Raw genomic sequence first — 27152 nt, forward strand, 5'->3', positions numbered from 1 at the left:
TATTCACAGGCAGGCACACAGAGCTCAACTGTGTGTGCTTTTTGGAGCTCTGCCACCTAGAGGACCAAAGGGACATTCCCAGATATCATGGCTAATTCACTCTGCTATCCACGGAAAACACCGTTTATAGTAAGCAAACTTGCTTTTTTTTCATGATCAGGTGGTCTTGCCTACACACTAAATTCCTACCTAAGGTGGTGACTGATTTCCACATCAATCAGTCCATAGTTTTACCCACCTTCTTTCCTAGGCCTCATTACCACCCAGGGGAACGGGCTCTTCATAATGTGGAATGCAAAAGGGCCTTGGCTTTCTATTTAGAATGCACAGCCGGTCACAGGCAGTCCACTCAGCTCTTTGTGCACTTCAACATCAATAGGCTGGGAGTGGCGATGGGTAAACAGACTTTATCCAACCGGCTGGTGAATTGCATTGCCTTCTGCTATGCGCAAGCGGGCCTTCAGCTGACAGGCCGAATCAAAGCTTACTCTGTGCGGGCCATGGCGACGTCGGTGGCTCATCTGCGAGCAGGTCCCCCTCATCAAATTTGCCGTGCAGCAACATAGCATTGCCTTCACACGTTCGTGGCCCACTACTGCTTAGACAAAGATGGTCAACGGGACAGTGCCTTTGGCCAGTCCATCCTATGCAATCTCTTCCAGTCCTGAGCCCAACTCTTCTTGCTTAGAACCCCTGGTTGGAGCCAGGCAGTCCCCTGCTGACCAACAGCATTGCATTTGTTGTTGCGTCCTTTGGCACTTTGGTAACTGTTGGTCTCACCTGCTAATGGGGACAGCCTGGAGCTTGGTCTTCACCCTCATGTGAGGACTACCATCCTTCTTGTCCTAGGAGAAAGCACAGGTGCTTCTCTGTAATAGGTGTTCTCCTAGGACAGCAGGATGTTAGTCCTCGGATATCCCACCCACCTCCCCATGAAGTTGGATCCTCCTATTTTGTTTTACTTTTTCGCTCGTATTTTTCTCTGTGTGATGAGACTGAAGGGGGACCTCGCATGGATGTGCAGATAGTGGCATACTGGACATGCTCAGTGTGCCAGTCAAAGCTTCTAGAAATTTTGTCCAAAATTTTCCGTGCTGGGCTCCATCGGTTGATGTCACCCACATATGAGGACTACCATCCTGCTGCTTAGGATAAGCAACTGTGCTTTCTATTGTAAACTGCTCAAAAAGGTTGGTAAGCGGTTAATAACTTTTAAATACATTAAATAAGAAAGAGGGCTCATTTATCAAAGGAGTACATGCTATGCGGACACACTGAAGCGTTGCTGATTCACCAGAAGAGCATATGCCGCACCAGCAACAGAGAAAAGACAAAGCTGCTTTTTTGATTGACTGCTACTTCTGTTTGCTCTTTAGTTATGAGTAGAGGATGTTCCCTTCTTGACCTTTAGGCTGGGATTAAGAACCTGTATAGTATGGGAGGTTTAATACTCTGCCTCCCAACCCCAAAAGGACATACAGTAACTATGTGACAAAGCAGAAGGAGTAAACCACTTGCTTAAAAACAAAACTATTAAAGCCACTGAAAAAGTTGTTTTACCAAAGGATCACACATCCCGCTGGTAACCTGATTTAACTACTGAGTTAATTGCTCCATGGGATGATGCAAAAACCTCAGCTTCCTGTCCTGCAGAGCCCTAGAGCACATAATCTTAGCATTATATAAGGAATCATGAAATGAGTTTGTGTATTTGAGTCTTCAATATTTGAGACTTCAATATATTGGCATCATTTGTCCTGAGCTGCATGGGATTATGCTGATGTTTGTTTTCTGCCCTTCTAATTAAGTTTATTTTGCCAATCCTCCATAACTTTTCTCCTTGTGCCCATCCACTGTGCTATCTCCTATAATCCCACCTGACTCTTATTGAAGAATCAACATGCATGTCTTTGTTCCACCCAGCTCTCATCAGGCAGTCATCCATGTCTTACAGTATTTCTGCATGTTTCCTTTGTACGCTCTCCTCCCATAGTGACCTCTACTAACTGTCACCTCAAGTAGCCTAAAACCAGTGCTGCTCTCGGGTTAGTCCAAGGTATTACTATAAGGGTAGTCTTTGCCTTTCTGCCTCTCTAAGGCTGTGAGTATTACTGTATCAGAAATTGAATGCAGCTAAGGCATCCCATCTGACAGTACTGAGCACAATTAGCTTCACGGAAAGGGTTAATTGTTCATTATGGCTCATCAGCTGACACAAACTGAGACTTGAGGCTAAAAGAGGGAACAAAGCAATAGGGAAGGAAGCATGAAGTCTAATCAGCAGCCTGAGAGGCCAGAAATGCACAAGCTTGCTCACTGCATCAGCATGGTCAGAAAATATCAGTCCAGCAGGTAACCCTCATACAGTGAGAACCAGGTAAACTCAGAACTGTAATAGCCTACAGCCCTCCTCTTACCCCTGTTAATGTGGGAAGATACCAGTCCATCATATTGAGGTCATGGTAAAAGCTGAAACCTGAATACATCATACCCAAACAGGGGGAAGAAAATGTATCCCATGCAGTCTGTAAAACATGGCTGGTGTATGCAGCTCACCCTGCCACCCAGCATGGGTTCCTGTGGCTTTCTGCCAGGTCTCAGCACTGTACACAGAAGACATGGGACAGAAAGTGGAAGTCTATGGCGCATTGGAAAAGGTCACATGATCTGTACATAGGTCTGTAGATAGCAGCGCCATCTTTTGGCTGAAAAGAGGGCCTCCTATACATCCAGCAGGTGAGCTGCACAGAATATAATATAAAAAAGGAACAACAGGCAATATACTTCAGAATAAAATGTCATTGAAATAAAACCATCTAAAATATGGAGATTGTACTGGAACTCTGTACGATTTAGAACTTATCCTCCAAAAGCTAAACTATAGAGCCAAGCCTTTATCTACTTCTGGAAACCAAGGTAATCTTGCATAATTCTCAAATCCTTTGTAATTTTATTCCAGAGCATAGGACCACAGACTTCCATCATCCCAGAGTACTGAACTAACACAGAGTGCTCAAACCCAAGAACTTCTGTGAACCCAGCCCTGCCCTGTGATAAAAGGTTCATTTTTTTGTTCCCTCCCAACCTTTTTTTTTTTTTAATAGAAGAAGCCAGTTCTCACAGGACAAGCAGGATGGTAGTCCTCACAAATGGGTGACATCGAGGATGGAGCCCTGTACGGAAAACTTTTCTGTCAAAGTTTCAACAAGCTTTGACTGACACTGGCACACTGGGTGCACTGAGCATGCCCAGCCTGCAATTATCCCTGTGAGCCACAGGTGTCTCCCTCAGTCTTCTTTTTTCCGCTCTGCAGTCAGCATAGCGGTTGGAGCTCTGTGAGGATTTTTTAACTAATTACCTCATGGAAACACTTAACTTTTCACTTCAAAAAACACTTTTCCCTGCACAGGGCTCCCTCCGCGTACGTTTTTACGACGCTCGGTGAGTACTAATTCTTATTTTTCGGTAGGTTTCTGTCACTATCTTAAGGCTGTTAACTGACTGAAGCCTTCCCTTCCCCCATTTTTTCAGTTAGCTTTAAACAGCTTGCGAGTATCTCTGTGACACTCTGCTTGCTTATGCTAGTGGGGTAGGGATTTTTTCCTTAACTTTAGGACCTCTGTAGCTTCAAGTCCTTCGTTCCCTGGTACCCTCACGCAGTCGATACCCTATCGCTACACCGGGACCCTCCTAAACCGCCCTGGGCTTTTATGTCATCAGCGCCCCTCCCCCCACGGTGCCCTGATGCCTTTATCCATGTTTTTTGCTTTTCAGTGCTACCAGGCTTTTTCCTCCTACGCACTGTTTTTTCCTTGGGCTTCCTCGGTGCCGTCCCTACCCGGATGCATGCCATTGACGCACACGCTGTTAGTCACTGCCATGCATACTCGGGTCGCCGCCACCGCTGCCCGAGACACTTTTTAACGATCCCAGGGTCACTTCATCGATGCCACCCCCCCTTTTGGGGATGCCATCGATACCCCATCCTCCCCACCGATGTCCAGCCCTTTTCCATCGGTGGGCATCGGTGCCACATCGATTCGTCGGTGGGCATCGATGCCGGATGGTCCCCATCGGTGGACATCGGTGCCGGATGGTCCCCATCGATGGACATCGGTGCCGGATGGCTTGTCCGTCGATGGCATTGGTGCCGAATGGCCGTCCGTCGATGGCATCGGTGCCAGGTCCTTTTGCATCGATGGACACCGATGCCCAGGTGTTTCATCCATGGGCATCTATGTTAGAATGCATCCATCGAGGGCAGTCGATGCCAGGCTGCTCCCATCGGTGAAATTCGATGCCCAGGTGGGTCCCATCGGTGGGTATCCATGCCGGCTCGATTCCGTGGATGGGCGTTGATACCAATGCCAGCCTTATGGCTGGCATCGATGCCCATGCCGATTCCAGGACTGGCGTTGATGCCGGGATGGAATTCATCGACTGGGAGATCCATGCCATCGATTCCATACGTGTCCATATCGATGCCACCGACACACGTGTCTGGGGCACCGATGCCATGTACACTTGGAAATCTGAGTCTGTCCAAATCGATACCGTCAACGTCTGTGGCCCTATAGTTGATGCCCGTGGCCATGCCACAAACGGCATAAATGCCCGCCTCCATGCATCGATGCCCTCGACACCTCCGTTTTCCTTCGGTGTCCTTGACGCCCTATTGATTCGACTTCGACTCAGTCGATGCCGGTATCTTTTCAATAACGGCAATGTTTTTCGATTATTCGATTCCACATCGTTTCAAAGATACCTATGCCACTGCTGTCAGTGCCCGTCACTGTCATCATTCTCCTGGCCAGTCATCGACGATTTTTCATACCCATTTTGATGATATCCTCGAAGCCCCTTAGGTTGCCTTCAATATCGTCAATACCGACATAGCACCGCCACATAATACCCTCGCCTCCTCACATTGCTCCACGCTTTGGGTTCTTTTTTAAGCCCCGTATTAGCTTAAGACACTCCATTGTGTCAGGAGCAGAGCAGGCGTGCTGACAGTTCGTCATCGATCGCCTTCCAGGACGACGAGGGCTTCCATCTCGGCGCTGGGGAAAGACCGGGCCGAGCACCGTGGCACCCATCATCGCCGACATCGTGATCGTCCGCCGCTGACGCCATCCAGCACATCGGTGCCATCCTTCTCCAGGCTGGACAACGCTCGGGCAGAGCGACATCACCACTGCCATCAGCACTGTTCCTACAGTTTTGGCAGTCCTTGGTGATCCAGAACTTCCGGATCCAGGTCCGACAGCTTCTGCATTGGCGTCACGACACATCGAGCCGCTGTGACGAGGGAAGGGAACATGAGTTCCGTTAGGGCTCCTCTGTTCCTGGCGTGCCCCACCGTCAAGTGGTGTGGGACTATGGCCATCTGTTACACTTAGCAGTCTAAACGCCACTCACGCCTGGCCTGTCTCCTCTGTACCTGTGCCACCATACCGGGTTTCAGAGCGAGATGGACGTTTACGTCCCCGGCCTTACCCTCGAGGACTCCGGAGACCGTCGGAGTCAACAATCTTCACCGGCTCGTCTTGCGGCGATCCACGTCGGATGGTAAGTACCCGCTTCGGCAGCATTCCCATAGAGTTGTGTTCTCCCATTCGGACCGTGGTTCGAAAAGTTCTGGGTCATGTGTCTTTTAGAACTGTATTAGTGTCACATATCGCTATGTTAGCTATGTTAGCCACAATACCAGGAGAACCCCTCTATCTTCTTGGGATTGCAGCAGGGCTTCTTCTCTTGTCAGTAACAAGTCCCTGTGCCGACCAATGCTCTGACTCTTGGTTCCCTCCCAACCAAGGTCCAGCTGCATTGGCTGATCTGCTAAACATGAGATTCAGCAACCATTGCCCCATGTACAAGTCCACCTTGAGGCCTGGCCACAGGTCTCAGTGTCTCCTTGTACAGCATACAGAAATGCGGGTACCACTTACCGCTCACACACCTGCAGGAGCCTACATGATATCCTCCATTGGGACACCTCCTGGTCTCCCATCTGGTCAGATATCAGAGCGGCCACCCCACCTTGTACCAAAGTCCCGGTACACTCCCCCAGGCGCTACGAAGTGCAGAGGGGAGAAGGGAGGGGGGTTGGGGAGTTTTAATTGCACTATTCTTTCTTTTAACAGAAAATAGTTACTCTCCGCACATCCTGGACCTAAGAAAATCCAACTTTCTTTAGACGTCACAGGTACAATGGTATCTTTGGTTACCATCACTCCATACTGCAGTAAGTACATTATTTTAATGTTTCTATGTGCTTTATGGTGAGTCAACATTACAACCCCAAGCTCTGCCGCTGGCACCAGCTTCGGTAAGTGAACTGTCTCTTGCATCACTGTTGGTGAATGCTGTTTTCTCTGCGGAGTGTAACATCATTCACTTTCCTTGCATAGACTACGGCTAACCACTTTCAGTACATGCAAGGAGCTCTCACTTTTTTCAGGACTCACTATACATTTACTAACTGGGATTACTGTCACTGCCATAAATCCCTTCTGTAACACTTCTGGACACCACAGTCTTAAGACCCTCTTGTCCAGCATGCGCACAGACATTCTGATACATTGTTATATGTCCCTGCGCATATTTTCCATAACCTCAGCCTTTCAACTTTTCATGGTTGGGCTATGGGGTTTCTTCCCACTATGCATTTTTCTCATAATTCAAAACTGCTATGGGTTATATTCAGTGACATTCTATACTCAATGGACCTAAGTGGTTTCATTGCTTTCGTCCCTGATTCTTATCCCAGTTCGAACTAGGACCTAGTCTCCTTCGACTCATGCTCGCAATTCCTTAGGGTTATAAAGTTTCTCCTGAAAGCTGTCAACCCATTATGCATCTATTGCACTCCAGCATAGTTTCTCATAAACTTCCTGGACGTTGCACCCATGAGTTATGCCCTTATGCCTTCCAATACTGCTTTTGCAACAATTCTTTGTGCATACAGACAGACAGCATAGGGACAATGTGCTTTCCAACTCATAAGCACGCATTACCTCTTAGCTGCTCTGCTAGACAGCTGCGCAGCTCTACCCTTGGCCCTTGTTCACTTCATGCGTCCTTGGGCCACATATCTAAGAGATTTAATGAACGCTCTATCAGACCTTCTCCACGTAGGTTCTATCCTCTCGAATGGTCTCAATTACATGTGTACAGGGCAAATCTTTTAACGCTGAGTTTAACTAAACTTTCCTCGGCGTCTGATCATTCCATACGATGCACAGGTTCTGCTCCCTGCACATGTTTCCTATGCGTTCCCTTAGATGCCTTTTCTTCCATCAAAGGCCTCTTCAATATATCTCTTCTGCTGCCTCTCGTAGCCAGCATTCTTCTAATGTTGAACTGGGATGGGGTTCAGTATTCTTTTCCCCACTCCCTGACTGAGATCAGTATGCTTTCCCATACTTCTCAATCCATCATATCAGTAACCTTTTATTCTCTCACCAGTCAGTCCCAAATCATAGACTTACTGATGTTCTTAGGTTCTGGTAGCGTCACAAAACCTTCTAAACATAAATCTTGCCGTTTAATATGGCAGGCTTTACCTCCTGACGCTAAAAAAAAAAAAAAAAAAGAGGTATTACCCCTTTTACTTTTCCACCATTTTTTCTTACTCCCTCGGATTCTGTTCTCCAGACATCCTCCACATAGATACACCTTTCTCTTAGGAGGTGTATCGTTTTGGGAGTTGGGTTCCCGTTTTCGGTAATCCTCTCTGAGTCGGCTTACCATGGATTATCCACTGATCAAGCCGCCTCTATTTCTCTAATCACGGAATGAACATATATATTCTCCTTATAAGTCTCATACATTCTACGTTTGAGCCTTTCCATTCCTCTCTTCCACAGTTTGGCAAGGGAACTTCTTTCCCTCTTAATGTCATTCCTGCCAGCAGGGTCCGTGAGTTATGCACTCTTTCCATACTCACCTGACTCCGTTCCTCTGCCACTGAGTAGTTCTACGCATTCAAATTTCTATCCTTTTCAGGTAGATGTTGTATCTCCTTTCCTCAGGAAATACTCTATTAATTTTTCCTAACCTCTCTCTCTCGCCCTAGGGAGAGACTGGGTTTTCCACATTCCTGGACAGTAATGCTGCGCTTACATTCTATCTACATTGCACTGCATTCCATGTGAATTCCACTTGACTCTTTCCTTCATGCAAGGGTCAAGCTGCTACTTCCAGTGGCCACACAGACCTAATCCTTCTGATTAAGTGGTCTATATTTCCTTTCCTACCAACAAGCAGACATTTCACTACAACACTGTGGGTATCCACATACTGTTGTGTCCGTCTTAGCCTTAACAGCTTCCCTTTGGTTACTGCTGCTTGTACTTTTTTATCAGGTTGCAGCCTGGAGTCCTCTCCATACCTTCGCAGCCTATTATTGCTTACATTTGACTAGCCGGCATGCTCCATGTTTGGCCAGTCCGCCTACTCTTACTTTTTTCAATTCACTACCCAACATCCTTCCACGAACCCATTATGGTGTTGCGGATGCCCTCCGTTCCCATTTCCACCTTAGTCGTTACGCCTTTGCGCATCTGCGGTGTATCTGGTGCATTCCCGGGCATCCTCAGCTCGGTACTCACCCATTTGTGAGGACTACCATCCTGCTTGTCCTGAGAGAAAGCAAATGTTGCTTACCTGATGTAACAGGTGTTCTCACAGGACAGCAGGATGTTAGTCCTCACGAAACCCGCCCGCCACCCCGCAGAGTTGGGTCTGTATACTTTTATTTTAGTTTCGCTTGCGCTTTTTAGCTATAAGACGAGACTGAGGGAGACACCTGTGGCTCACAGGGATAATTGCAGGCTGGGCATGCTCAGTGCACCCAGTGTGCTAGTGTCAGTCAAAGCTTGTTGAAACTTTGACAGAAAAGTTTTCCGTACAGGGCTCCATCCTCGATGTCACCCATTTGTGAGGACTAACATCCTGCTGTCCTGTGAGAACACCTGTTACATCAGGTAAGCAACATTTGCTTTATGATTGATAAAGGGATACTGCCACCTAGTGGCAACAGGAAAAATGAAGAGATTTTTACATTTATTTTTAATACCATTTTCTTACATAATGCAGAGAGCAAAATTTGAGCATTAAAATTGTTACATGGTTACAACTTTAACAGCAATGGTATAACTGTATCAGGCTTACAAGGGGTAACCTTCATGAAGTGACCATGGTCATAGCCCTAGCATCAGTGAGCATGGGGTAGTCTGTTGATTTGGACAAGAGTCCCACTAGTTCTTGTGGATTATTAGAAAACGTGATGATATGAGAAGGGGCCCCAAAGATGGATTAAGTACGGGTGTCAAAAGAACCAAAGAGGGAGATAACAATTGGAACATCTTAAGGTGGAGAGGGTGAAGACCCTGTAAGAAAATGTAAACATGCTTGAGACAGAGCAGTGGTAGGGAACAGGCTTGAGAGCCGAGTTCAAGACATAAGGGAGGGAGCTGCAATTGGATTGGGAATATATGTGCTCATTTATCCAGAGTGGTAGAGAGGGAAGCAACTGGGAAGACTGGATGTGCTTTGTCCTCATTTTCTGTGTTACGTGATCTTAATTGTATTTTGAAGGGAACAAGAAGAGGCAAATTAATGAAGTACCCAAACATGGTCAAAATACAACAAAGCCCATAGGAATAATATATCTGCTCCCAAAATCATCTTAAGGAGGACATTTTTCAAATAGCCCACCACATTGCAAAGTATGTAGTGCAGTTTATAACTAATTTTCAAAGAAGTAGTCCCTGCCTATTTTTGCACCTGCAGGGTAACACAGGTGGGTAAAATGTTGCATGCACATTTTGAAAATCCCATGTGCCTGCACTGTTTTCATCCTCTGAATTAAACGCTCCCAAAGAATGCTTTTTTTTTTTTTTTTTTTTTTTAAATCTGGCTAAAAGTAATGCATGTTGTGGAAACCCAAGTATGCTTCTGGCTGAAAAGAGAAGGCCAATTTACCCAGGTCTAATGGCGCATATGAAAACCACCCTCCTCTGCCCAGTTAAGTATGTGCAGGCCTTCCATGGCATTTATACTTTTATTTTAAATAATTTTATTTTTATTTGCATTTCAAATTTGACATACAAGCATAACCTGTAATCACAATAAAGGATACTTTTACAATCATTTCTTGATAATCCAGAAAATTACAATAAGTGGCAATACATAAATTAAGTACCTCCTTCTTTAGAGGAAATAGGGGGAGAACACACAAGAATATGGAGCGATTAAGAACAAGCAAACTTCTTGAGGAAAACAGGTTCTAGGTTCCCCTACAATAGCTTCTCTATTCCCCCATATGCCCCTCAGAACAATTTTGGGAGTGTGAATGTACAAATGCACATAATTGAGCTGTTTCAGAAAACACAATTTGAATTTTGATAATTTATTCAACATTTACACAGATATTTCAGTGTAAACCTAGCACCTAGTGCTTGGACTTCAGCTCTCATTGACAAGAACTTCTTGCGTCTCTCTTGTGTAGTTTTCGTTATATCCGGGTACATCCAGATCTTCTGGCCATGGAACAAGTAGGACTGGTTTTGAAGAAAGATTCTTAATATCGAATTTCTTTCAGATAGAAACACAAACGTTACAAGCAGAGTCCCTCTAGTCTGAATATCCATCTCACAAGATAGTTCCAAGATATCCGAAATATTTGGAGTATTTTCTTGAGCTTGATCCACCGGTACCTCTTCCAAAGAAGATGGTAAATAAAAGATTTTTGTGATTGCAGCCATTACTTCTTTAGGTAGCTTAAGGATCCTCGTAAGATAGTTGCTGCAGATATCATGAGGAGGTATTAATTTCAAATAAGGAAAGTTCAGGATCCTTAAGTTTAAACCTCTCAGTATATTTTCTAAATTTTCCAATTTCTTTAAATGACCGGTATCGGATGGTATTAGCTTCATTTGTACAGCTTCTACAGATGTAATTCTAATGTCCAACACTTTTATTCTTAAATCTGCCGCCATTATTTGAGTTTCCACTTCTTTCATAGCTTATGTTAAAGAACATATTGCTTTTTCCAAAGAAGTTAATGCGTACCATATTGCCTCTAAAGTAATCACTGAAGGTTGAGACAGCGAGAGCTGAATAATTAAACGTACCTTTGGATCACCTTCTCCTCCTTCTGAGGGGGTTCCCCACCGCCTTCTCTCCACTAACCAATGAAAGGTTTTCCAAAATGCCCTTGGGACCTCCCTTACAGAGGTTCTCCGAAGTTTGTGCCAAAATGGCGTCACTTCTCGGAGCTGACACAGCTCCTTGAATTAACTCAACTTTCGTCGATGAAGGTCAGCAGGGTGATCAAGTGTTGCTCCCTCTTCTGCCGGCTTCCCTGTAAAGCCAGGACATACGGGGAACAGTGGGTCCTGCAAAACTACGGGTCCCATGTGGTTCTAAATTATGTTGCAGGTTATCTTGTTGTTGGTTGAACCTCTTCTACCCCCCCCCCCCCATTCCTCAATTTCTCAAATAATTGTTTATTGTAAAGCCTGTTGCTAATTTATGTTTCTATGTAAACTGATGGGATGTTCCCAACGACTGTCGGTATATAAAAATATTCAAATAAATAAATAAAAACTTTAGAGACAGGGAAGTGACAGTCATCAGAGAAGGTAGCAATAGCAGGGTAAAAAGCGCTGCCCCTGTGTCCTGTGAATCTTCTTGTGGCTGGGAGCAACCAGGAAGGGGAAGAGAGGGAGAGGAGTAGGGAAGGGAAGTACATGAGGATCATGGGGGTGTAGATAATTATGCCAGGTGGGGGGAGGGAAAGGTGACTATGGTAGGAAATGGGAGGAGGAGTGGAAGGTAGGAAGAGAGAATTGTTCCAGGAAATGTAAGGGAAATGAAAGGTGATTATGCCAGGGAGGTAGTGCCGTGGCCAGGGAGGGATCCCTTTGTCCCATTATTAGGGCTATGCATTTGTTTAAAACAAAACTGCAAAATGCGATGAATAAGGCTAATTCATTTCATTGGCACTTGCAAGCCAAAAGACTCCATCCGCTGGGGTCGCACCGGAGTTATCTCCAGTGTGACCCCAGCAGATGCTGTCATGCTGCGGGCTGAAGAAAGAAGAAGATGCCTGAAGAGGATCTCTGAGGCTTGAGCCTGACCCAGGCATCAGGACCTGGCCGACGCCCCGGCTTCAGGACTCTGCCTCCGGTTCAGGTCGTGGTGTTAGACCTGGGTCTGGGTACTGGCCAAGGCTTTGGCTTAATGCCTAGGTCAAGATGACAGATCCCCACCGGACCAGGTAAGTGGAGGCTGTGGGGGGGATCCTGGCTATGGCGTCTTTCCCAGCACCCCCAGGCCCAGCACTAATTCCCCACTAAAAACACCACCACCACTTCTTAGAACAAATTAAACAATGAGCATGCACAATCATGAAGCCAATATTCAGTAGCTAACGAATACAAGGAGGAAGGACGAAAGATTCAATATGTCCTTCAGGTTCATAATTAGGGATTTTATTATGTTCAGGCAAGCAAAAAGGCTATTGTAGCATCCAAAACAGTGGTTTTACGGTCCCCCAACACGGGCCGTGTTTCGAGGAAACTGCGTTGGGAGGGAACTCACAGAAAGCTGAGGAAGCATTCAAACCAGAGGATCAGAATATGTCAGCAATTCTCCCCAAATCAACATGGAGGGGAGTGCAGTGAAACATTCAACAAAATCTTTGCTGTGAAGGAAATAGTTCAATGCTCTCCCTGCAGTGTGGAAATGGCGGCCATCTTGGAGTTGCATGCCATGCTTGGTTTTTAGTTAAAAAGAATTTCAACTAAAATCCCTGAAAATATACAATGGTTAAAACTCCAACATAACTACCCTGATATTTTTAAGTAAATGACCCTGAGTAGGGGTGTATATATTAAAACCCTGGAATACCTTAAAGGACAGAGACCCTCTGTCTAGCCTGGCCCACTTTAAATACCCAGAGTGGGAATCAAGGCCACAGTGCTATCCCTGGGAGAATAATAATATGCTGAGCTCAGGAGGAAGAAGCGCCAGGAATTATGCCAAAAACCTGTACATTTAAATGCCTGACCTTTGATGTACACTGCTGAGGTAAGTAGGATTTTGCCAGATTCCAGGTGATATCACAGACTCCCTGACAGATGAGCGCTGTTTACAGTTCCTTCTGAGCCATGTGACTGTTACTTGACTGACTTAGGCCTCAGAGTGTAGCCAAGGTACAACTTTGTGGACTGAAAAAAGTTGAATTTTGTTTGATCATGACACTCACTTGCCCTTTTCTTTCAGATCCAGACGATGTGGGCTGTAACCTTCCCCAGCACCATGTAAGTGTCATACCTAGCCACAAGCTGGCACCGTGGCTAAATTATTCATTCATTTAGATTTATATTCCACCTTTCAGCCACTTCAAAGCGGATTACATTCAGGTATTACTGAGGGTATTTAGTTAAAGCAAAGAAGCTTGCAACCCATTCCATCAGTCAAAAGAGCATATTATGCACTATAGCATGCCAGTGCATGGTCTAAAGGTCCTTCTTCATAGAATTAGCGCACTCAGACCAATGGCTATCACTTTGACTGATATCTTCTGAAGATACTCTGTCAGGATAGAGAGTTTCTTTTTTTTTTTAATTCTTTATTTATTAGTTTTAATACATAAACAAAACAATATCACTTTGCTTATACAGAAATATTGTGTATTCTTAATCACAAAATATTTATAAACTTATTATCCCTCTGCTACCATTTCAAGGAAATTTTAATAGGAAATAATAAAGTTAAATCTTACAGAAATGGCCGTGGGATAAATTGCAATCCTTTTCCAACAACACTCTTCAGCTATTAAGAAAAATACTAACCTAGCAGATTAGATCATCCATAGGGGGAAGGAAAAGAAATCTTTTAAGAAGGATACATTTGAAAATATTATAATTAAACTGGTGCACATAACAGCAGTGTCCTATTTACTTTCACTGGACTAGTGTGTTCAGTCTCCTGGCCTGTATAAACTCTTTAAACTGTTCCACTGCAAAAAATACAAAGCGCTCATTCCCTTTCATAAGAAAACATTTACAAGGAAATAATATTTTTACAGTATAACCCAGCCCTATAGCCTCTTGTCTGAGGTTCAAAAACCCCCGACGTCTGGCTTGAGTAGCTGGAGCTAAATCAGGGAAGATCTTAACTGCAGCCTCATGATAATTCACAGGATATTTTCTAAAGTATTGTTTCATCACAAAAGCAATATCCTTGACCGTTATAAATGAAACTAAGAGTGTTCCTCTATCACGTTCAGTGTTGAGTCTTCCAAAAACTCCGTTAAGTTCCCTCCAAAGGAAACATTAGGGGTGTTTCCTGAGCGTTTTGGCACGGGGAGGAAAAAACAAGGGTTTATCGATGGTAAATTAGTTTCAGCAATCTCCAGCTTTTCTAAAAGAAATTTTTTAAGGGTAGTGTAAGGGATTTCTCCCACTACCCTAGGAAAATTAATGAAACGCAAGTTCAAATGTCTGGATTTATTTTCAACAAATTCCATCCTCCTGGATAGTATTTGACTGTCTTTTATTGCTGATACTTTATATTTTTGAATCTGTTTTCCTTCCTCTTCCAGGACATTTACTTTTGCTTTTAACTCATCTACTTGTAATTGTAAGGCTGCAGTTTTTTGAGTGCTTTGCAAAGTAGAGGAATCCATTTTCACATCCAAGGAGTTTATAGCTGTGGCCATCCCGGCCATAAAATCCCAGAGGGAGTCTAAAGTTACCTGTGCAGGGCGCGTTGGTATCACAAACAGTTCCTTCCTCATGGCAGATTCCACAGGCACACCTTCTTCCAGGATTGCTCCGGGTCCGGTTGCTCCTTCCACTCTCAGTTCTTCCACCGGGCTTGAGGTGGAAAATCCCGGTTCTATGCCATGGGGAGTTTCTGAAAAAGCCTCTGGGTTCAAATCAGACGCGATAATGAAAGTACCTTCGTTCCTCATCTCCTCCGTTAGCCTCTGCACAGGCGGCGCCCTCTGTTCCGGGGTTAGAGACACCTTCCCCGCAGGCATGTACAGCTCCTCCTTGCCTCCATGCACATCGGACTCCTCGGTTCTCTGACTTAGCACTGCTGGACTCAAAAAGCCGGTAATCTCCGTCTGGATAGTCGCGGATGGTGGTAGTTCGGCTGGGTAAGTCCGAACTTTTCCCTTCCTTTTTGCGGGCATTTTTCAAAGGAAAGAAACAAATCTACGACGGCAGAGCTCCCGCTTAGGTCTCAATGCGTGCGGCCATCTTGGTTCCCTAGAGAGTTTCTTTAATAACTGCTGATTTAACTATAGCAATAGCATACTAATAGGGCTGAAGCATTATCCTGCGAGTCAAAACTGTGCACTGAAATTCAGCATACAGTTTCTTAACACTCAGGTTAAAATTCCTTTTTAATTCCTAATACAGTGTTCTAACGGTATGCTAATGCATGAAGGGTTAAAAAAAGTGCACTGACTGGAAAATGTGCGCATCTCCGAGTTAATATGTGCTTTCAGCAGCAGCTGCGAATGCTCATTTTAAACTCGGGAGAGCAAGAGTCTCTCAGATGTGATTTATACATGCAAAACTCGTTTTGTGCCCATAAGACTTTTATGCACACAAAACATGATTTATGCGCATAAACGTTTTCAGTACAGAAAATATTTTTGTGCACGTAATTCATATTTATGTGCAGAAAACATACTTTGCTTGTGCAAAGCAGCTTTCTGCGCATAAATCTCGAATACAGGTCCCAGTGTCGCAACTTCAGCGGCTTCCCTTAGACTGTCAAAAGTGCTGGAAACTTTACTCCACCTCTGACCAGGATTAAAATTTCCAGCGCTTGGGAAACCTGAGTTAAGCCAGCGCACCTCTCTGCACTGGAGGGTAATATCTGATGCCTTCATTTGCATGGGATTTCCACGTGAGGGTGCTAAGCAGGACACAGTTTTACGCACCCATTTTTTTGGTATGCAAAACTTCTTGTTGCATCTGAACTAACATTTGTTCACAACCTCGGATAAAATATAAACTGGTGCTGACCAGAATCTAACACAGAAGGCTCTCCGGGTCAGCAGAGATGGATCAAGGCATCCCTTCTTCTAATAGGCTCTGCTCTCTGAGATCTTCACAAGGTGGCCGCAGTTATGATGAGAGTCGCAGATTCCATGAGGTTATAGAGTTCTTTGAGACTTTTGCTGTCCCATCAGTAAATCCCACCTAACATGACTGCCTGCATGGTAGAGAGATTTAGTACACTTACATTGATTACTCTGTCGTAACTATAGAAAAAATTCAGAGGACAGTCTTCAAAAAAAATGCTCAGCACTTCAGCTTAAATTTAGGAATATTTTCAGCCAAATATAGGGACTCCTATCGATTTTCTTAGATTGAGAGGTTAACAGTCAAAGCCTTTGTGCACAAAAATAGAAGACTGAATGATTCCCCCTCCCCACTGAATGCCCAAAATTTACCTTCAGAAAAAGGGGGCTCAATGGATGCATGCCAGGGGTGGGTGGGGCGTAACATTACCGTTACCTGGTGAGCACACACGTTCAGTGTTGTCCATATAAAAGTATGCATGCAAATAATATTGCAAAAATCACAATCCTGACTTTACCTGGATAAAGTTACGCACGAGGCTTGATCAGAGTATATTTAGCAGGAGACTTGTGCGTGAGTGTCCTGGACAAGTTCTGCAAGCAGCTTTCCCTGGATAAATTAGCCGCTCACCGTGCCACTGAACTGATCTCTTAGGCACCCCATGCTGGAAATCAGTGCCAAGGATCTAACCTTTTCCCCACCCTCACCCCGCCCTTGTACCCACCGATTTTTTTTTTTAAGGCATCTGAATTTAGATGCCTTGTGAAATTAGATGCTCAGCCCTAGCCAAATTTCAACACGGCCAATTTAGATGCCTAATTCCTAAAGTTGAGCACCTAATCACTTTTGAAATTGACCTTTGAATGCTTGCTACGCGTGGAATGAGAGGGAGATAATTTGGGTCTTTGGGAAAGCTAAGCAGACGATGTGCCGGGAACTGACATTGGTCGAAACTGAAAGTATTCAAAGAAACTGTCACCCAATGAAAAATCCCCTACCGCGTCTGAGTTTATGTATATTGCATTGCAAGAAGGAATTGTCAATAAACCAATAGCAGCAAGTATTTTCATTAAACTTTGGTTGTAAGAAGAGGACAACACTGCCTTTCATAATTTAACTGCTGTTGCAAGGATTCCTCCCGAGGTGCTGCTCCTTTTCTGCTCTTCCTGTGCGGCTCCTGCTGCCGCCTCAGAGCAGAGCACAGGGGAGCTGTGGGCGCAGGGGCATTTCCTGTAACTGTGAGGTGTTAAAAGCAGGGACTGCGCATGCAGAGGCTTCAGCACAAAAGCTCTGTGCATATTTTCACTTCCCTGACCTGTTCCCGCACCGAGTGGGAAAAGGGTATTTTTCTGCCGGTAAACACCCGTTTACCCCATAGTCGCTGCTGAGGAGCAGAAGGCAGGGGCAATAAATATATACAGTGACTGATGAGGAGAAAAGGGGGCAGATGGGGCAATAAACAAGAGATGCATGAACTGCCAAAGAGAGAGTGGGACAACAATGAACTTTACAAGCCAGATTGGATTAGGAACTAGGATACCCCAGAAATGGAGTCATTTGAACATGGAAATAACTATAATTGTAGGAGAAAAGGGCAGGGAGGATCTTATCTCAGTGAAATGGGATGGAGATAGAGGGAAGACGATCCATATTATGACCAAAGAAGCAGGAAGACAAATGACTCTTCCCTCCTGCATGAGAGAGACTCTTAATGTAAATAAGGACACTAGAAAGCCTGCAAGAGAGATGGAGTAGTTAGAGGGGAGGGTTTAAAGAAATCAAGGGAGACGTGACATGCAAGGAGGGTGATGGGACCTCAGGCAGGCTGGGACAGGGTTCATAGGGTAATGCGATTAACTTTCAGTAGTTTTAATCACTGGCATCTCTGGCAGAGCAGTGGGAGAATGTGAGAGAGCAGCGTTAACGAGGACTGGGACAGAGAGACGAATGGGCAGCTTTAGCAGTGTGCATACAGTCCTAATCCCTGACAGCGACAGGTCTTAAAGTTTGGTTATCTTGTTTTGTGCAGGAAGAAACAAACGTGGAGAAAGATGAGGAGAACCCACCGCTGCCCTCCAGCAACCCCGAGGAGACCTATAACAGCTCCATGCGATCCAGGGAAGACAGCATGAGTCACTCCAGGGTCGGCTTGGATCTCCCTGAGCAGCCAGCAGCCATCAGCTTCCTGGGCGCCCTCAGGATTCCGGTCAGTAGAAAGACTACAGAAGGTGGGGTCCTTCCTGCTGACTGACTGATTGGGGTAACATTTATTTACCTCGCTTCTTACCTGGTACCGTAAGGTGGAGCCTGTGCAAAGATATGTGATTCATGAATGAGCAAGTCAAAGCGGATGCTTATTGTTCGGGAGAAGTTAGCTGAAGCAGAGAGGTTTTAAGTTTAGATCAGAAAGAGGAGCAAGGGAGAGGGCCTCATGGACAAATGTGAGGCCAAGGTGAAGGAGAGCCTGTAAGCAAAAGAAGCTCGCTCAGTAATTCTTGCCGGCATCACAAAGATGGTGGATCACTTCCCGCTGACGACATGAACAGCTTGGGTCCCTTCCCGCTGGCACTGAGAAAGGGAGAGGTCACTTTTTGCCGACATCATGAAAAGGACAGATCACCTCTGCTGGCATCATAAACAACATCTCTTCGAGATTGTACAGCTCAGGCAAGCTTCAAGATCAGATTAGAATTTGCTTGGGACTCGAGTCCTTGCAAGAACAGCCTGGTCGCTACGCTTGGGAACTTTCTGGATTTCACCCAGAAGCTGAGGGAATTTGCATCAGTTTTAACCCCTGGGTTGGAAGGATCCTTTACTTGGCACTCAGGGGCAGATAGAAAGAAATAAAAGGTGCACCCTTTCTGCAGCACTGCTCCAAGTCTCTCTACATCTCCTTCTCCCTGCCGCATAGCTTACATCTGATATCCAGGGGTTCAAAGTGGTGGGGGCAAACACTAGCACTTACACCGTTTCTTTGCAATTTCGCCCTGTCGCCCTCCTTAGTCCACAGCACAGCACTGCTCATTACACAGCCTCTGCATCAAACAAGCACACAGGAGAAGCATGGAGGTTTCCGATGACTGAACAGTGTTTACACTTCTCCGAGTTGATCGATTAGCAGCAATAATTAATAAGTCAGCAGATTGCTAAAGTCATAAGTTTATTCTAAGTCTCTGCATCTGTAAGCTCTATGTTTACACTGAATCCCTTCTGGTATCCACTTTGGTTTTTAAAATTTCCTCAGCCTGGGCAGATTAAAGTTAGTTTAATCTTCCTTTACCTCCCAATGGGGCTGATGCAATACAGTACGCTAAGCCGCGCGCTCTGTATAACCCCCAGTTGGTCGTAGGTTGTATAGGCAGTAAGTAATCCCCTTATGTAATAAGGCAATTAGCGCCTCCACAAAGTGCATCCAATAAGGCTATTAGCTACTCACTCCCAATGCAAAAAATAAATGTTCCTCTAAGACTCAGAAATTAATGCCTGCCCAGAGTAGGTGCTAATTGTTGAGCGCTCTTAAAAGAAACTGCTTTTCTGTACAGCCTCCTACTTAATATCATTGCAATATTAAATAGGAGGAACAAATCTTTCAAAAAATAATTGAAAAAAAAAAAAAAAGCACCTGCAGTCGGGTGCAGGAAACGGACACTCAGTTGACAAGCATCCATTTCCTGAACCCCTGGCTGTGCGCCGTTTAGGAAGACAGATGCCGATAAATTTGACATTGGTTTCCCTAACCAGTGGACAGCCAACGCTCGCGGGCTCCCGTTATCAAGGAGGCGCTAGGGGGCACGCAAGCGACCCCAGCGCCTCCTTAACAACACGACCCCTAATTTAAATGTTGCATGGCGCCCCCAGGAGGGGGAAAAGCGGGCGATGATTGATCAGTGCCCGCTTTCTGCGCACAAACATTGCATCGGCCCCAATGTGTTTCTCTTTGCTCTTCCCACTGGAGGTGTAGCTGATCAGAAACTTAAGTGTCATCTTTACAGATGTGACTATGCCGTTGACTGGTGAGGTCAGCTAAGGAAAGAACCTGTCTTGACTTTGCTTTCTATCTATAAATAATGTTTTCTTCATGCGGCAGTGACATTGAGCAGAACCTGACATGAAGAAATGCTATTGTGTGTTCTCAGGCAGAACAGGCTGCTCTGGGGCCTTCCTACATCTCTGCACCAATGAGAGATTGCTACAGAGTTTCCGGGACCTGGTACACCCCAGTGTAGCTCTGGATTCATTCTGAATAGGAGAGGAGAGTCTTGCCTAGGTCCTTAGATTTCACTCTCTCTTTCACAGTGATTTGGTGTTACAATAAAAAGTGATTTACTTCATGAAAATGCTGGAAGTAGTAACAGATACGGTGTTGGTAGATGAATCCTTGTGAAAGATGCATTCGATGTTCACTTTTAGTATAACAATCATCTTAAATGCTTGCAAATTCTGCTCCAGGATTTAATGGAAATGCCCTTTCTGAGTAAATGGGCCTAGGGTTCCCCTGACTCCCCCGGGACAATTCCTGGTACCTATACTCCAAGGGTGAAGTCCACTTTCTTCTTGCTCTGCCGCCCTGTTGGCTATTCATGTCTTCTCTGATATTTTGTGTGTTTTAATTTATTTTATTTATTGCACATCACTTTGTTTTACATATGTAAGAAGTGTGAGCAATCAAGACAAATAAACTAAACAGTAATGGGTTGGCGCCTGATAATGGATTACTTTGTGTTAAACTCTCCAGCTAGCCTGTGGGCTCCCCACTGAACCTCTGGACCTCTCGCCATCAGTTTCTAAAACCCTGGAAGGCACCATTGCAGAACACCTTATGAGGAATGCCTAGAAAATAGCATCACCCCACTACTACAGTAGCAGATAGCAATATGTTCTCCATGTGAGGCACAGGATCCCTAGTAGGGAGTCAGGGGGTCTCTTTCTGTCCTGGGCCCTGTGCACTGCTGGCTGTGTAGATTACGCTGGGGGTGTGGGTCTGGTCCTTCGTGTACCGCTGCCTGCTGACCTGTGTGTTTCTCCTCCTCAGGGTGTGGTGGAGTTCTCCTTGTGTCTGCTGTTCGCAAAACTGGTCAGTTACACCTTCCTCTACTGGCTGCCACCTTATATTGTGAATGTTGGTGAGTTATCAGCCGGTGGTATCCAGTCCCTGAACTGAGGTCTCCTTCCATTTGTCACTGGGAAGTGCATCTCAGAAATGTGTTCCTCAGTTTTGTTTTGTTTTTCTTTCATTGATGGGAAGTTATTTGTCCATGTATTTATCTGTTTATTTGAAAGCATTTCTTAACCACATGAGCCACCGATCATGACAAACCTTCCTTGGTTTGCTTTGCGGACCCACTGGATGAATCCTGAGTACGGAATATTTTAAGATTCCCCTCTTATATCACTGGAATCATTCTTTCTTTTACATTAATCTTAATTAGCCAAACTTTTTTTTTCCTCCTGCAATTGCATGCATAGCATAGGACTTCTTACCTGTGAGAGAGAGCGCAAATCTATCCACTCCTGCAGCACTCTGCCCTCTGCCCTGGAGCTGTCACAGCAGCTCAGTCTGTACTGAAAGGCAAGAGAGAGTGGACCAGATTGATCTACTGATAGGATAGGGAGTCCTAGAAGCGAGCACCTTGGTGAAGGTGGGAGAAGAGGGAAAACTAAACATTCTCTGCCTGTGTAAGTAAAGGATGGCTGGTCCCTCCTCCTCACTGTTAACTGTATCTCCCCCCCACACATACACACACACACACGCACACTCGTCCCCATGGTGGTTTGAGCTGTGCAGCACTAAGGAGTCCTGTGCAGTCAGACTGCAGGCAGCGGGAGGAGACAGACGAGGCACAAAGTTCCATTCTCCTCTCGCTGGGCAGGGGAGAGGATCGGCCTGACGTGAAGCAAGGGAAAGGATTGGCTTGGAGGAGATAGAGGATAGGTTAGGGGGAGGAAAGAGGGATAGAGAGAGAGAGCGAGGATGGGGAGGGGAAGGAAGGAAGTGAGGGAGGATTGGGGACAGGATGAGGGAAAGGAAAGAGAGAGGACCAGAGAAGGGTTGTAACTTGCTATGAGCTAACACTGGAAGGGTGAGAAATGCACCAAACTAAATAACTAAATCTATATAAAATGAGAGGTTGGGTGGTGAGCTGCAAGGGATAGAACTGGGAGACAGAATGAGAGACAAATTAAGAAAAACTGCAGGAGGGGTAAATAGGATGGAGAAGAAGGAAGAAAAAATATTAGAGAAGTGGAGGCAAGCAAGAAAAAAGGCACCGAGAGGAGGAATAAAGACAGGCTGTAGTGAGAAGAGTAGATAGAGGAACGTGGGGAAAGAAAGCAATGGAAAATAAAATAAAATGGAGAAAAGCATGAAAGAAAAGCAAAAGAATAAAATGTAAATATCCAGACACATCAGGAAGGTTGAAAAACTATTTTCGGCTAGGACAATGTTCCAAGCCATTTGAATATATAAATAGTGACTTATGTGCATAAATTGGCCGTTTGAAAATTGCCCTCATGATGTGAAATTGTTTTGCATATTCAGTCATGTAAATGTTATGCGCCTCAGAGCTGAAAGAATCTTGCCATTGAATTTGCCTCTCAGCCACCACAGCTGCAAGAAAAATACCGTGGCTTAGTTAATGTACCTCTAAATTAGGGGCCTAGTGCTAAAAATCAGTGCCGAGTTCCCTAACCTTTTTATTTCCTGTCCTAACACTGGCCCAGTTGCTGCCCAGTTTTTATGTTACCTAAATTTAGGTGCTCAGCCCTAGTCAGTTTTCAAAGGGACTGATTTAGTTGCCCGATTTCCAAAGTTAGGCACCTAAGCCTTTTTGAAAATCTTCTCTATGGCAGTAATTCGCCAACAGAAGCAGGACTTCAGTATATCACTGGCTGTTCCCTCAAGAGAGAGCTGTGTACAGAGAGTGTGCTAGAATGTGTGCCCCTACCAGCACCCTGCCTGGGACTACCTGACAGAGGCATAGAAGTGGATTAATCTGATGGCATGCCATGATGCTGGCCTAGATATACAGCCAATCAGATGATGTTTTATAATGTGGCTGCCAGCAGCCTGCCTGGGACTACCTGACAGAGGCATAGAAGTGGATTAATCTGATGGCATGCCATGATGCTGGCCTAGATATACAGCCAATCAGATGATGTTTTATAATGTGGCTGCCAGCAGCCTGCCTGGGACTACCTGACAGAGGCATAGAAGTGGATTAATCTGATGGCATGCCATGATGCTGGCCTAGATATACAGCCAATCAGATGATGTTTTATAATGTGGCTGCTGATGTGTAACCAAACACTGCGTGGCTTCAGATAAGTGTTTGAATGAAAGTTCACGTTACAGTGAAGGAAGTATTTATTATTTCTATAGGACTGTGTTTTTAATCACTACAATACAGCATTTAAAAACTCTCTAAAAAATTTTTTATCTTCATGGCATGGATGGAGGAGGGCGATGATGACATTGCTGGCTAATCAGTAAAAGTAATACTAGTAGCTTAAATTTTGAGCATTATCTCTCACATGCACTCTATTATTGTTTTGTTTGCTTGGATTAAACACCAGATGAAATTTTGGATTTAACATGTGTGACCAATGGCTTTGTTTCCATTGTCATATGCATCCTCTATCCATCTGTTTCTGGCAGGAGTGTGCTGATATTTATCTGCTTTTCTCCACAGGACATTTTAACCCCCAAGAAGCTGGTGACCTCTCGACCTTGTTTGATGTTGGAGGCATTATAGGTGTGGTAGATTTAATATTTTTCTGTTTGCTTTACTGTTATTAAGACCAGGGAGCTTCTGTTCCGGTTACTGATATTACTATCTAACATTTCTGTAGTGCCAGTAGGCATATGCAGTGCTACAGATACTGCGTATAAGAAACAATCCTAGTGCCAGGAAGCTTACAATCTAATTGAGATGCACAAACAAATAATTTTCTAGTATTGCAATGTCTGTCTCCTTCCCCAAACCTGTACGATACTGAAGTCGGCACAGAGTGATCTATTGCCCCTCGCTGCAGCAACCATTCACTACCCCTACCTCCTCCCCACCCCCATCCACTATGATTTGTTTTGGGAGAATCTGTAGGACTCTCTAGATAACAAAATTGTTTCCTGTTTCAGATCGTATATAGATAATTTATCCCAAGCACTTGACAGACTGACCAATTACCAGAGCTTACTTTATATCTCCTTTCCCCCTGAATCTCACATTTCACTGCCACCCTCCCTCTCACTCATGGCCCAATGACAACAGAACTGAGCCAGCAAATGGTACTTCTGACGTCCTCCTGCCGCTGGCTTCTCTCTCTCTCTCTCTCTCTCTCTCTCTCCTCCAAGAACTTATCCAAACCTTTTTTAAACCCAGCTACACTAACTGCACTAACTATATCCTCTGGCAACAAATTCCAGAGCGTAATTATGCGTTGTGTGAAAATGTTCTCCAATTAGTTTTACATGTGCCACGTGCTAATTTCATGGAGTGCCTCCCTTCTATTATCCGAAAGAGTAAATAACCGATTCACATTTACCCATTCTAGACCTCTTATGATTTTAAAGTCCTCTGTCATATCTCCCCTCAGCCGTATCTTCTCCAAGTTGAACAGCCCTAACCTCTTTAGTCTTTCCTCATAGGGGAGCAGTTCCATCCCCTTTATCATTTTGGTCACTCTTCTCAGTACCAACTATGTCTTTTAAGAAGCGGTGACCAGAATTGTACACAGTACTCAAGGTGCAGTCCAACCTTGGAGAGATACAGAGGCATTATGACATTTTCCATTTTATTCACCATTCCCTTCCTAATAATTCCTAACATTCTGTCTGCTTTTTTGACTGCCGCAGCACACTGAACCGACGATTTCAAAGTATTATCCACTATGATCCCTAGATCTTTTTCCTGGGTAGTAGCTCCTAATATGGAACCTAACATCGTGTAACTACAGCATGGGTTATTTTTCACTATATGCATTACCTTGCACTTGTCCATTAAATTTTATCTGCCATTTGGAAGCTCAATCTTCCAGTCTCGCAAGGTCCTCCTGCAATTTATCACAATCTGGTTGTGATTTAATTACTCTGAATAATTTTGTATCATCTGCAAATTTGATTACCTCACTCATCGTATTCCTTTCCAGATCATTTATAATTATATTGAAAAGCACCGGTCCAAGTACAGATCCTTGGGGCACTCCACTGTTTACCCTTTTCCACTAAGAAAATTGATCATTTAATCCTACAGTTTCCTGACTTTTAACCAATTTATAATCCACGAAAGGACATTACCTTCTATCGCATGACTTTTTAGTTTTCTTACAAACTTCTCATGACTGGCTTTGAGGACCTGTTGGGCAGTTCTTGTTTCCTGCCAGCAAGGATCCTTAGTGGGCCTTGTTGGTGGTCTGTCTAGTCCTTCTAGCACTGTGGCCTGCTGCCGGATCACTCTGGCTGGTTCTCCCAACTCTATTTTATTTATTTATTTATTTAAATCTTTTTCTATACCGTCGTTAAGGTGGGTACCGTCACAACGGTTTACAGTAAGGCACAAAAAGTAATGCTATTAAAATCTATCAGTTTACACAGGTGCCATAAGGTTTGGTAACATAGTTTTTAATCAATGTTTGTTGTTAAATGAGTGTGAACACTATCATGTCCAGGTCAATTCTATAGCAGTTTTGAGTCTAGGACTCATTCAGTGATGATTTCTATTAAAAACATACACCCTTAGTGATTCCTGTTTGTGTGGGTGTTTTGTATCTTGCACTTCCCTATGGTGTCTACCTCTTGGTGGCCATGTTGTGTGTTTTTTGTTTTTCATTTTAGATATAGTCTGGCTTCACATCTAGGGTCTAATCTTGGGCCTAGTTATGGTCTTGTCTTAATCCTTGTGCTTCCAGTCTCTAGTCCTCTTAGCCCTAATTCGAGGCCTTACGTTGGCTCTACTCTCAGACCTATGTATTCTGGTGCCCTTATTTTGCTTTAATCTTGTTTCTGGCATCTTGTTGTAGCCTTGTTTCTGGTATCTAGTGCCCTGTCTGTCTTAATCTGTTCTTGTTTAGCCCTAGTCCTGTTTTGTGTTTCTGAATCCTGTCTTGTCTTACTGGGCTCCTTCTTAGGTCTAGTTCTTGCAGCAGCCTCCTCTGGGCACCTTTCAGTTCCCTGGCGTGTCCATTCCTGCTTTTGTTGTCTGTCCTACTGGCCACCAGCACTGGAGGGCTTAACCCAAGGAGAAGGTGGCCGATATAGGTAGAAGACTTCTTGAATCCTGTTCTTCTCCAGCCTGCCTTGTCTGGGTCCAGCCCTGATCCTGATGTCATACACCAGCAGTATGCCCTTGACAGTACCTATCCACCAGCTTCACCCTCCTGTCAGTAGGGCTGCATGACTGGTGGGAGAGAGGGTACAATATCTCTTCTTTGGCCCTACAGGTCAAATTAGGAGGCTGGGCGATAGAAGCTCTTAGGGCCTGCAGGCCATGTTAGACAGAGAGAGTGAGCAGCAGGAGCAGCAGCTTTTTAGCCTCAAGGGCTACATTGGGAAGGAACTGGGGCTTGTTCATCTGCATTGGGAGGGAGCAATTGTACCTCCTAGTTCATGGCGCCTTGTGTGATTGCATAGATCACACACCCTAAAAGCCGACTCTGCCAGTTATTACCCAGGCTCCTGATTTTAACCATAGAGGAAGGGAAAAAGATTGCTGTATGAACTTGGTATCTCCAGGCTGACAAGGGTGTTACTGGTAGGTATCTTTAACAGCCAAGCAATGAACGTCACTCTTAATATTTCCCTACAAACACACATCCTGCTTCCACTCCTCCAGAATCTCCTCATTAATAGTGGCCCTGTTGTGGACAAAGAAGAAACAATCTGTGGGGAAACACGTGCTGCCATGCTTTTCCTGTGGCGGGACAGGGTATGTGAGGGGACTTTATTTATATTCAAAGTGGATTGCATTCAGGTACGACAGGTATTTTCCTATCCCCAGAGGGCTCATAATCTAAGTTTGCACCTCTTGCACGGCTGCTGGC

General features: G+C 44.8%; 1 protein-coding gene across 2 annotated transcripts in view; it reads left to right on the forward strand.

Annotated features, from left to right (window-relative positions):
- SLC37A2 (solute carrier family 37 member 2) overlaps positions 1-27152 on the forward strand; it is a 133184-nt gene that overhangs the window by 70244 nt on the left and 35788 nt on the right. For both annotated transcript variants that reach the window (XM_029573337.1, XM_029573338.1), the window contains exons 8-11: positions 13294-13331; positions 18148-18324; positions 21151-21241; positions 23807-23869. In XM_029573337.1, the coding sequence (XP_029429197.1) occupies positions 13294-13331; positions 18148-18324; positions 21151-21241; positions 23807-23869 (369 nt within the window). The remainder of the gene's footprint in view (positions 1-13293; positions 13332-18147; positions 18325-21150; positions 21242-23806; positions 23870-27152) is intronic.

The sequence above is a fragment of the Rhinatrema bivittatum genome, chromosome 12 (assembly GCF_901001135.1).
Source record: "Rhinatrema bivittatum chromosome 12, aRhiBiv1.1, whole genome shotgun sequence".
Taxonomy (NCBI): Eukaryota; Metazoa; Chordata; class Amphibia; order Gymnophiona; family Rhinatrematidae; genus Rhinatrema; species Rhinatrema bivittatum.